Here is a 12,225-nt window from a genome sequence, read left to right as displayed (position 1 = left end):
AAAGGTATTATGTAAAGAACAATTATTAGACATCCACAAACCCCATAAGCAACTTAGCTCACCTAAAAACCAAAAGAAGCAATTAATATGCTCTTATCATTTTCTATTATATGATGCCATATCACATCAAATATACAAACAGCATACTTCAATTGGGTGCACGGCCTGATTTTATAAATTCCACCATATACAGGAGAGGGGCATAAATAAAATAATCAAGTTATAGTGATAACGAGGAAGAATGATACCCTTATAAACATCATTATTGTAATTAATCAAGTCATAGAACATGATATGAGAAAGAAAAAGCATTCAATAAACACCACTATTATGATTATTTATTTTACCAAGTCCTCCTCAGGATCCTTAATTACATAGCCGGAAGAGAAGAAATCTCGGTTAAAGATTAAGGATTTGGATTAGATGCTGTAAAAAAAACCTACATGAGATTTCTTGTAGTTTTTCCAACGATCTAGATTTAATTCTACTCTTATTTTCATAAAAAACTTAAAATTAAATCTAAATCGTTGAAAAAACTACGTGAGAATAGTTTTTTTTATTGGAACTTAACATACTAGTCAGTAATATTCTGTAGTATATTAGACAACAGCCTCAACTTGTTAAGGATGCCCGAGCAATGTCTAGTGCCTCCTCAACGGAAGATGCATTCTGAAGCTTGGCTTTATCAACAAAAGGTTGGCTCCTCACAAGTTTAGGAAGGAGTTGAAATTCCTTAAAAAAAACATAATAAAGCGTCAGCTATCTAGTCTACTAAGACAAAGTCAGGAAGGACAGTTCAATAATCCACAGAGTCTGCTTTATGTAATTAAAGCGAAAGCAATTTAAAGAAAAATGAAACCTAAATTCTATTGTTTTCTATTTTTTGTCCTCTTTCTCCATACTCCAATTGATTGCCAAGAAAATGTAGGAAAACAACAGTTAAAATCTTACAAAGTTCACAACAACATTCAAGCAGTAAAAGGACTTGGTTTTCGATTCCTTTCTGGCCTATAATGTAGAAATCTCAGATTGATTATTTACACATGTACATATATATAACAAGCCATATGGTCTTGGGCCATAGCAATGGTTAGCTTACCAAAATGTAGATGGGATTTGGGAGTGATATTTTTCATGATACTATTGAGGATTAATTACTATTATGATTATTAACTTCTTAAGTCTAACCAAGATGTAACAGAAACATCCTTTTGGGAATTGCTTATGCTATACTTCGTGCAACAGAAACAAGTGAAGACGTACATTACTAGATGCATTAGATCCGTGTCTGAAATAAGACCTAATGACAACTGACCTTTCTCTAGGCAGGTGATATCTCTCCCTTCAATAATGGAGAGGTCTTCTACGGATTGGGGGCAGGGGATGAATATTACCCATTGTATAAGTTTTATTTATCATTCGATATATTTCAAAAACTATGATAAATAAGATTTTTTTTTTAAAAAAAAAAAAAGGAAATATATAAAATTAGTCCATGTGGTTGCACCTATTTACAATTAGTTCCTAGTGGTATAAAAATTGTCTGAGAACCAAAATCTTTATAGAATACATTAATGGGGCATGTCAGATGCAATCATACAATGACACGTGTCCAGTTTAATTACTCACTGCCAAAAGAAACACATTGGGATTGACACGTCACCTATCAAAGCCACGTGTTACACGTCAACCCGGCACCGTATAAAGTAAGAAAAACGAAAACTTAAAATCTTCACACCCTAGTCGATGTTTACAGTGAACCAAGACTTAGCCGATTCTCCATGAAACCCTCAGTAACTCCACCCAAATCTTCAATCAAATACTATCTTCCATAAAACTTTCAAAAACAAAGAGGCACGCCGTTTGTGTGTGGAAGGAGCACTATGTTGTTCGCATCAGTGTAAGGAGCATCACCCCATTCGTTTCTGTTGCAGCCATTGTCACCGTCTACAGAGGTAAGCCAACTAAAAACACCCCCCCACCCCCCGATTTGTCAAATGATGGTTAGAGATCGTGGGTCATGATTTTAGCTTCCGACTTTGGGACTAAGAATGCGATTTGTCTGGTTGCTTTTGTCTTTTGCGAATATTTATGTAAGATTTTTCATTTGGCAACTACTTTACCTACATATTTACCCAAAGAACTACTTTAGTAACACTCATAACTGAACTCTGTTTGGTATTTGGGAAGTCCATCTCATTCGTGGGTCAACTCTAATTTTGATTAAATTCTTTTTTATGGTTTAATTTCTTTCTTTGGACTAAGCATGTCTTATCCTAAGTTCTTACTGTATAGGTTTTATATACAAATTAAAGCTGAATAAATGTGAGCTTTCACAATCTTACATTTTTTATATTTGAATTCAATCCACCAAAAGAAACCAATTCTACACCTTTCGACTTCTTCCCCGCATCTTTGAATTAGTGTATGCAGAGTTGATTCTTCACGGCAGCATACTAGACACACTTTTCCCATCAGCATGTGTTTTATTCAATCCTTTTTACAAGGTGCCTTAAACTATGGGACTTAACTACTCCTACTTACATGTGTTTACTCTAATAAAGATTATAATGTGCCTTAAACAATGGGAACTGTTCTGCTTTGATTCAGACCTAAGACTTGATTGCATTTGCACTACTTGAACAGTGATATGAATTAGATTAAGACCTGATTGCATTCCCAGTACTTCTGGAACAGTGAAATGATCATAATTATTTGTTTTTGCAAAAATGGTGAGAGTTCACATTTACCATGGCAGTTCCCTGAAATTTTATGTATGTGCTATGTCAGAAGGCAGATTTTTGACCAAGGAGAACTTGATGTCAACTATTTGTTGATTACCGAGTGAGCAAACAAGCTAGAGGAATTGGGATACGTGAATAATTAGTTATTTGTACAAGCTTGACGAAGAGGTTTCGGATCGTGGACTTCCTCACATATGTAATGAGAATGATGTCGTCAATTTGATTGGGAGGATAATTTGTGAGAATAGAAGAGTGTTGCACTTATATTTGGAGCATGAAACCGATTGGCTAGATCTCATTGAACCAACCAAACAATCAATTATTGCTGAAGCATTTGAATTATGATTGGTGTTTGGGGGAGGTGTATCAGATTCTGGTGTTGGGAAAGGGGTTGGAGAGGACTCCTTTGATAGTGATGCTGATTATGAAGCTTCCAGTGGATACTCAAATGATAATGCAGAACTAAGTGATTATTAAGAAACAGATGTTGAGGATGAAGATCTTTACACAACATGTGTGAAAGGTAAAGACATGGATAATGTACATGGAAATTTTGACTGGTTTGGGATAGGTACATCCTCTAATGTGAATGATGGTCATGTGGTGTCATTTTACTCTGCTGATAGTGAGGGGGATATGGAGAGTTTATCATCTGATTTTGAAGAGGGGCAGGCCACCCAGCATAATAAGAGAAAATACCCAAACTTCACTGAGCATGATTTGAAAGGGAAAGTCAAGCTAAGAATTTGGCAAAGATTTTCGTGATACAACCATGTTTAAGAATGCCATCAAAAATTATTCCATTCAAAACGGGTTTGATTTTGTGATCAAACACCACTAAAATTCAGGTGACTGCGGTGTGTATATTGAAATTTGGGTGGTGGATTCAAGCATCACAATCAAACATTCGAGACTCCATCCAAACTAAGATCTTTCCAATACACAATTGTGGCACCCATCACGAAAACAAAAGAGCTAATGTGAATTGAATCGCGAAGCGATATCTTGAGAATTTTAGGGGTAACCCCACATGGCCCAAGATATAATGCCTATCAAGCTAGGAAGCAGCCCTTAATACTAGGGTATGAGAGTGAAAGTGAGCACTACAAAATCTCTTGGGACTTTGTTGCAGCAATGCAGAAATGGAACCCATGCAGTATATGCGGTTTGGTGAGAGATGGACATTATTTTAATAGGATGTTTGTATGTTGAATGCCTGCAAGAAAAGTCAAATTGTTGGGTATAGACCTATAATTGCATTAGATGGTTGCCACTTAAAGGGCCCGTACGCTAAACAATTGTTATGTGCAGTAGGCAGAGATAGGAACGATGACCTGTTCCCAACTGCATATGCAATTATAGAAACCGACTGTAGAGACTCGTGGGCATGGTTTATAGGTAGTCTACTAGATTGCATTGGCTCCTCAACTGTTATGTCTAATAGACAGAAGGTGAAAATGCCATCCAGTAGGCTACCCATAAACCATGTCCATGAGTCTCTATACTCAATTTCTACAACAGCATGTGCAATTGGGAAAATGTCATCGTTCTCACCTCTATCCACCGCACATAACAAGTGTCCACCATATGGGCCCTTTAAGTGGCAATCATCTAATGTAGTTATAGGTCTATACCCAACAATTAGACCTTTCTTGTACGCATTCAACATACAAACATCCTATTAAAATAAATCCATCTTTTATCAAACCACATATGTTGCCTGGGTTCCATTTCTGCACTGCTACAACAAAGTACCCCAGTTTTAAGGGCAGCTTCCTAGCTCGATAGTCATTATATCTTGGGATTTAATAGTATAGTCCCTTTTAATTTATTCTCAAAAAGCACACTTAGTCCATGTGAGGTCATCCCAAAAATTCTCAAGATATTGCTTCGCGATCCAATTCACATTAGCTCTTTTGTTCTTGTGATGGGTGCCACAATTGTGGATTGGAAAGAAGATCTTAATTTGGATGGAGTCTCCAACCATGTTTGTAGAGGTAGTTGTGAGAATAGAAGAGTGTTGGACCTTTATGTGGAGCATGAAACCGATAAGCCATATCTCACTGGTGTTGGGAAAGGGGTTGGGGAGGACCTAATACCATGTTTGCAGAGGTAGTTGTTGCTAACTCAAAGATGCAGGGAAGAAGTTGAAGGGGGTCTCTTTTGGTGGATTGAATTCAAATATCAAAAAGACAAGATTGCAAGAGCTCACATTTATTCCGCTTTAATTCATATATACAACCTATTAAGTAAGATCTTAGCATAAGACATGCTTAGTCCAAAAAAAGGAAATTAAACCATAAAAAATAATTTAATCCAAATTAGAGTTGACCAACGAATGAGATGGACCTCCCAAATACCAAACAGAGTTCAGCTCTGAGTGTTACTAAAGTAGTTATTTTGGGGAAATATGTAGGTAAAAGAGTTGCCAAAAGAAAAATCTTACATAAATATTTGCAATAGATAAACAGCAACCAGACACAAGCACATTGACCAAGTGCTACATTCAGACAAAGGCAAAGTAAACTGAAAAAGGCCCACAAAAGCAAACACAATCGCAAATCTCTAAAAAGGAATCACTTTTTTAAAGAACAACAACCGAAAACTCAAATATCCGAACTCCACTATGTTCAAACACCACTGTACACAAAATATATATATATACATACACACACACACACTTAGAAAAGATGCAAACACTCCATGCTTTGTAGACAACAGCAATGGCTGCAAGTGAAACAAAAAGGGTGATGCTTCTTCCACAGACACGAACGGCACACCTCTCCCTTCTTGAAAGTTTTATGGAAAATGGTATTTGGGTGGAAGAACTGAGGGTTTTATGGAGTATCGGCTAAGTCTTGGTTCACTGTAAACATCAACTGGGGGTGAAGACTTAAGATTTTACTTTGTTCACTTTTACCTTGCTCACTTTTACCTAGTTAGGTGATTCCTTGTGTATACTTTCGATGTGCTTAGGGGCACCTTACGCTATCAATAAGACTTGTTTTACTTATCAAAAAACACTTTTACCTTGCTAACGTGGCCGAGGGGATTGATGCGTAATACACATGGCTTTGAAAAGTAACATTTCAATTCCAAGGTTTCTTTTTTTCTTTTTCTTTTTTTTTGCTATGAGTAATTAAACTAGACACATATCGTTATATGATTGGATCTGACATGGCACATTAACGGATTTCGTCAAAATTTTGGATGAAAGTTGAGTATGGACCTATTTGCTTTTTTAGCTTACCACTAGTTCTCAACAAATTTATATACCACATGGACCTAATTGTAATGGGTGCAACCACAATGATTGATTTTGTACTTTTCCCTAAAAAAAAGGAGACCTATACAAGAAATTCATTGATAATGAATTCTCTTATAATTGAAAAGAATCTCATTTGTATTAGTAACCCATCACTTCTAAAATCTTTATGTTTTATTAAATTCTTTGATATTCACAAAAATGCCATAAACTTTTTCATTTTCAATATAACTATATTTTGTTCTATGACTACTCTCATCAATTGTATGTAAAATCTGGGGAATAAAAAGTTACCTCAGTACTCCCACTTTCAACAAGAACACCTTTCAGTTTACCTGTGAACCAAGAAAAAACTAATCATCTTTTGTCAACAACATAAATTTAAACATGCAATACATATACACTTGGAGAGAGAGAGAGAGTTTCAAACAAATTACACTACCAGATTCTATCCAGAAAGTAGCTATCTTGGGATCAAAATCACCAATTTCAATAGTCTCTCCAACTGTTTAAAAAAAATAATAAAAAAATAATGCGGAGTATAAGAAAAAATTTCTAAAGCGCCACTTATCAAGAAAAAAAAAAAACTAATATTTAATGCAACAATGCATGCATTACAGATTCTTACCATTATCCCCAAAAAATTGCCACCATATTTTTCTTGGGCTACCTTCATACTCAAATACCCTTGAGTAAAAATATGGAAGATAATCATACCTGGAAATCATGAAGTGATGCAAATCAACAAATAGGATGATTCAGAAAGGAGAAAAGTCGCTCATATTAATGCCATGTTCTAGAAAGTAAGTACAGAAAAAGAAACTCTGACATACGTGTGAGTTTGGGCACTTAGTAAAGCTTTAACGCAATGCTGTGCTGACCGACGAGCATGATCCACATGTTCAACTCGTGCTATGCGATCATAAATCTATTCAGGGAGAACCACATGTCCTTCAGATTAAGCAAGAATCTTGCCGCATAATTTGAGAAAAACTCACCAGAAAATCATACCTTTAACGGGAAAGCTGCTACGTCTCCAACTGCAAAGATTCCAGGAATACTTGTCCGGAACTGTCCATCAACCTGGGATTTGATATTACATATATGTCAAGTCTTGATGAACTTTGATTTTTTACTTCCTCCTCCCCCCCCCCCCCCCCCCCCCCCCCCCCCCCCCCCCCCCCAATGTAGGCTTATTTTAACTGCTTATGTTACTGTTCAAAAAAGACTTATTATCATGATCTGTGAAATAAATACAGTTTATACACAGTTCATGTAAAATGTTCATTCGTTTTCATTGCTCATAATTGGTATACAATTAGGCTAACCTGTATTCCACCAACACTGGTGTTCAAACCCACCCTTTCAAAGGGACTGACAGCAGGTTTTGCTCCAATACCAATAATTACCTGCAAAAAGAGAAATAGCATTGTTCCATTTCATCAACTTCTCCATCTTGTGTTCTTATGTTCAAACCAGACAAAATCTCATTTCCATGACATTATAAAAAACAGGTGCAAGATGAGAAAACTTGTTTTTATATATGAAAAAAAATCTGTTAAATCCACAAACAGTAACAGAACATTACTGTATCTGCTTCTATGTTAGATCCATCCTCAAGTTTGACAGCAGCCACACGTCCATCAGTACCAGCTTCTAAGTTTTTTATAGAGGCACCCTGGTGAACAATTAAAAAAGTTAAGAAAGTCCATTTCTATGGCTATAATCAAATGCAGCTGTTCATTAGCTAAACAGATACAAATTTTTCACACATGATACATGTGTGTTTGTGTTTGTGTTTGTGTGTGTGTGTGTGTGTGTGTGAGAGAGAGAGAGAGAGAGAGAGAGAGAGAGAGAGCACCTTTAAGAATTTGACACCATTCTCTTGGTACAGTTCTTCATATCTCCGGGATAGAGAAGGAGTAAATAGTCTTTGCAAGAGATGATTCTCTGGAAATATGACCTTTATGTTTTAAGAGAAAAAGTGCCCATTATCACCATGTCACAAGAGTAAATAGTTTTTTCTTTGCTCAACAACAATAAATTCAAATAACACCACTAACAGAAATATAAGTGAGATAGCCAAATGGAGGTTCTTCTGACATGTCATGTCATGTCATCAAGTTTTCCCATCATATTGAAGGAAAAACTATACAAGCTGCTCATCATATAAAAAGTGCTCTATGAATGTGTATTGAGCAATCCAAAACAATATTAGCACCACGATAGCTTTAATCAAGGTATTGAGGATCTGCGGAACAAGAGAATACATCTTCGGAAAATGCATTTGAGAATCCAGTCCAATATGCTAGAGTTTTCAGAGGTTATTTGGGCAGAGGTTCATATACACCAAACAACAAATATGCCTCAACAAGTCTGAAAAGAAATGATAAAAAGTGGTGAAAGTTCCAACAGTCTTCGCTTGAATTAATTAAGTCCATCCCAACTATCATAGAAGCAACAGATTGGACAGAACACATACCGTTGTATCAAGTTTCCAACCAACAGCTGCAGCAGCAACCTCCATGCCAATATAGCCACCACCAACTATGACCACCTTCCGTGCCCTCTCCTAAAAGTTATATGTGAAGTTCATTTAAAGGGAAATTCATTTTAACTAAGGAATGTGTAGCTTCAAACTATTAAGCAACCCTTGATAAATATACAGCCCACAAGATAGTCTCTGGAAATCAATTTCAACGAAATTTTAGCTTGTCAAAGCTCAATGGCTCACACCTATGCTTGAAGTAGAGTTGAAATCTGAGCTTTCCACTATTCCTATAGCTGAATAATTCTCTCCTCTACATCTAAGTAATTGCTGTAGGAAGCTTTTGAGAGGCTAAAAGCTTAAAGCAAATAAGTATATTTCATTCTGGATTAATAAAAAGACAACATTTCTGTGCCAAAATTTATAGAAGTTTTCAAATTTTTAATTTTCAAACTTCCACTCCAAGAATGCTAGAGAAAATGCATATGATATCCTAGCTGCATTTGCTATAACCCTCAATGTCGCATAGCTTCAAAGATGCAGGTTGAATATTATAATGTCTTCTAACAGCAAGCTGTTTTACATTTGGTCATCCAAACCTCCCTACAACTAAGAACATATACACCTATATTTATTCATTAGCATATTTTAACCAAACAAAATCAAAAGGAAGTTGACAACAGAAGCATTGAAAAGAAATTACCAATGACGATACTAACAAATCAGCATCTGCTACATCCCGGACATAGTGAACACCAGGTAGGTTTCCTCCAATTTTCTCTGGAAATCTGAAAAAAGAAAAAGGTCAAGAAAGCACCTTTGCTTGACCCATTTATGTGCATAATCTGAAAACACTCTAATCAAGTACTGATTCAAAACATCATGGGTACCTTGAGGCTGTGCATCCTGTAGATATTATAAGCGATCCATATTTAAGCAGCTTGCCTGAATTTGTCGTCAATGTTTGCTTCTCGATATCAATACTTGTCACTGGATCTTCATAAAACATCTAAGCAAAACAGTGGAAATTTCAAAATTATCGATCACATTTCACAAGATAAATTATTGATGTTCAACTCAAAGTAAATGAGAAAAGAATCTATGTCCAAATAAGGTGTCTTCCAAACTTCCATAATTATACTGAAGTGTTATGGATGAACTTTTTCCAACGAAATTATCAGGAAATGGAACTTGAACACATACATATCATGTTCAGTACAACAATTCTATTTTAAGTCAAGTTTCATCCACATGGGACACCCAAACACCCCCAAAAATTTTGAATTTGTTTGAATCAAACTCAAACACTGTTAATCAAATGAAAAAGAAAAAGTAAAAACCAGAGGTAAAACTAAGCATTCAAAAAGAAGGGAGGGTGATATAAAGAATACCTCTATCCCTTTCTCTTGATACCAATCGGCAGTTTGCCTTTCCCCGCCAGATCCAACACAGGTATGAAATCCCTACATTAAATTTAAAAGCAGAACAGTTCCTGATCATTACCAAACCTTAAAAAAAATAAAAAATAAATCACATGCTTAAGTATATCTTACTTCAAACTCATTAATACAAAATCAAACTTTTTTTTTGTTGGGAGGGGGTAAGAGAACAAAAGGCAAACTACTTATGTTATGGAGGCTTTCGGGATGACCTGAGGGAAGAAGAAAGATCATTAGAGAACTGAACGCAAGGCTTGAGCTGGAAGAGACAGGTGGCTGCTTACGTTTCAGTTGTAATAAAGTAGTGTTAAGTCCTTTTGATTTGTAAAGTGTCTAGATTCATTGAATAAGGCCTAATGGGCTGAGTGAGTTGTTAGGAAGTTAGCTTTAGAAGTCAGTTTGGTTACAATTGAGGGGTTCTATATAACCCAAGTCCACAAATGTATCGGCAGTCAATTGGTTAATCGTGTAAACACTTTCTGGGAGTTTAGGCTTTTCTTGCATAAAGCTTGGAGATTCTAGACCTCTCGAAGTATCCAGCTTGCATTTCATCTTCTTCCATCCTTTCCTTCTCATCATCCTTTATCCTTCTTTACAATTCAGTATAGCAGAAAATAAGAAATACATTACAAGTGGTATCAGCAGTCACCCATCAACTAATACATGAATGGAACTCCAATGACTTAAGTATACCAATGACTTAAGTATGAAGTATACGGAACGCTATTGCCAAAATGCATGAATGGAACTCCTCAAGTCCAAAAATGGTAGGATAAACACACTGATTAAGCTTTACTAAGAAGAAGAAAAAAACAAACACTCTGAATCACAATTTCTGAGCACTAATACAGCAACTAATGCAATATAATATAAATAACTATCCTTACACACTGATCATGCATGAATTGAGCTCCTCAAGACCAAAAATAATACAATAAGCACACTGATTAAGCTTTACTACGAAGAAACAAACAAACACTCTGAATCACAATTTCTGAGCGTTCACCCATCAACTAATGCAATATGAAGTAAACAACTATCCTTACAGGTAATCGTGCTGGCTTTTTGTCCAGAGGAAACAAATAAGCCTTCGTCAAAGCCGGCCGCTCATATGGTGCAAACGCCTGCAAAATAATCAATTTTTTTTTATAAATCATTTTTGTTCAAAATTCAAACTATCATTTGCAATCAGTGATTAAGCTAACAAGCAATTCAAACGCCAAAAATGGAGCCAAACGCACCTCCTTAGACACAATACAGAGGCGTCCATCGGCCATGTCATGTTCGACAAAAGTCCGAGCCGCGTAGCCAGCCGCATTGCCACCTCCGACTATCACAAACCTGAAAGATCAATAAATAAATAAATAAAATTGAAAGATCAATCATTTTCTAACCACCGACTCAAATTGCAATCAAAAACTCACTCTCGGTTCTCGTTTGCGAAGGCGGACGACACCGCCACGTAGCTTCTTCTCCGGACGCTTCCCAATCCGATCAAACAAGGCCGGTGAGTTCGATTGATCGAAGCAGACTGAGGGCACCAGAGCGAGAGCCTGTGCTTTATTTGCAACGAGTTGGATATTACTGCCATCAATCTACTACCTGTATAGCTCGTAAAAAAAAGCAGAGAACAAAGCGGAGATCAGGGTTTGATAACGAAGAAGTGTTATGGAAGAAGTTGAGCTTGAAGTTGAACCTGAGGACATCGAGCTCAGAGGTCCTGCTATGCAATTATATTAGTTTGAGGTACTTGGGAATAAATTACTGAATTCACTGGTAGTGGCTCTAGAGGAGATCGAAGGGACGGGGTCAGTTTGAATGGGGGGAGATGAAGCGGCAGTGGCTTCACTGGAATGGGCTTTTGGGCCGCGATTGGCACAGCGCGAGGAATTCAGTTGTCGGTGAGGTCAGGTCACTGTGTGTCTGTGATATTTTTGTTTAAGGAAAAATAAAATTTAACCCTTTAAACTACTGCTATTTCTTTAGGTGGCGTTTCAAACTATTAATATTTACACTTTTAACTCTCTAAATTATAAAAAATTTTGAAAAATAACTCTTTTGACGAAATATATCAATAATACTTTCAATTAAAAAAAATTTAAAAAAAAATTAAAAAATTAAAAACTAAAATAAACTAAAAAAATTTATTTATTATTTTTTTATTTTTTAAAAAATATTGCGATTGACCGGAGGACATACTGCTTCTTTCCAGCATCGTCGTTGGACACGATGCACGCTTGCAGATCGGCGAACTCGTCATCACCTCTCCAAACGTGAATATGATTAATT

The 12,225-nt window shown here is 36.3% G+C and overlaps 1 protein-coding gene across 1 annotated transcript; it reads right to left on the bottom strand.

Moving 5' to 3' along the window:
* Positions 1-295: 295 nt before the first annotated feature.
* On the bottom strand, positions 296-11,826 carry LOC133854268 (monodehydroascorbate reductase, chloroplastic/mitochondrial). The gene is made up of 17 exons (XM_062290378.1): positions 11,633-11,826; positions 11,361-11,538; positions 11,178-11,277; positions 10,983-11,060; positions 9,889-9,960; positions 9,388-9,506; positions 9,201-9,285; positions 8,492-8,581; positions 7,871-7,972; positions 7,598-7,687; positions 7,338-7,418; positions 7,021-7,092; positions 6,843-6,937; positions 6,638-6,726; positions 6,452-6,514; positions 6,304-6,344; positions 296-732 (listed from the first exon to the last, which is right to left on the bottom strand). The coding sequence occupies exons 1-17, from the start codon at positions 11,640-11,642 to the stop codon at positions 613-615; spliced, it is 1,485 nt and encodes a 494-aa protein (XP_062146362.1). The 5' UTR covers positions 11,643-11,826; the 3' UTR covers positions 296-612.
* Positions 11,827-12,225: the final 399 nt, after the last annotated feature.

The sequence above is a fragment of the Alnus glutinosa genome, chromosome 13 (assembly GCF_958979055.1).
Source record: "Alnus glutinosa chromosome 13, dhAlnGlut1.1, whole genome shotgun sequence".
Lineage (NCBI taxonomy): Eukaryota > Viridiplantae > Streptophyta > Magnoliopsida > Fagales > Betulaceae > Alnus > Alnus glutinosa.
This window is presented reverse-complemented; position numbering and strand designations above follow the sequence as displayed.

Bases quoted from the DNA above. Each gene is read 5' to 3' on its own strand.
- LOC133854268 (XM_062290378.1), bottom strand. The intron at 8,582-9,200 runs GTAATTTCTTTT...TATAACTTTTAG, and splicing joins ATTTGTTAGTATCGTCATTG to GAGAGGGCACGGAAGGTGGT. The intron at 6,727-6,842 runs GTATGTCAGAGT...CATGATTTCCAG, and splicing joins CTAAGTGCCCAAACTCACAC to GTATGATTATCTTCCATATT.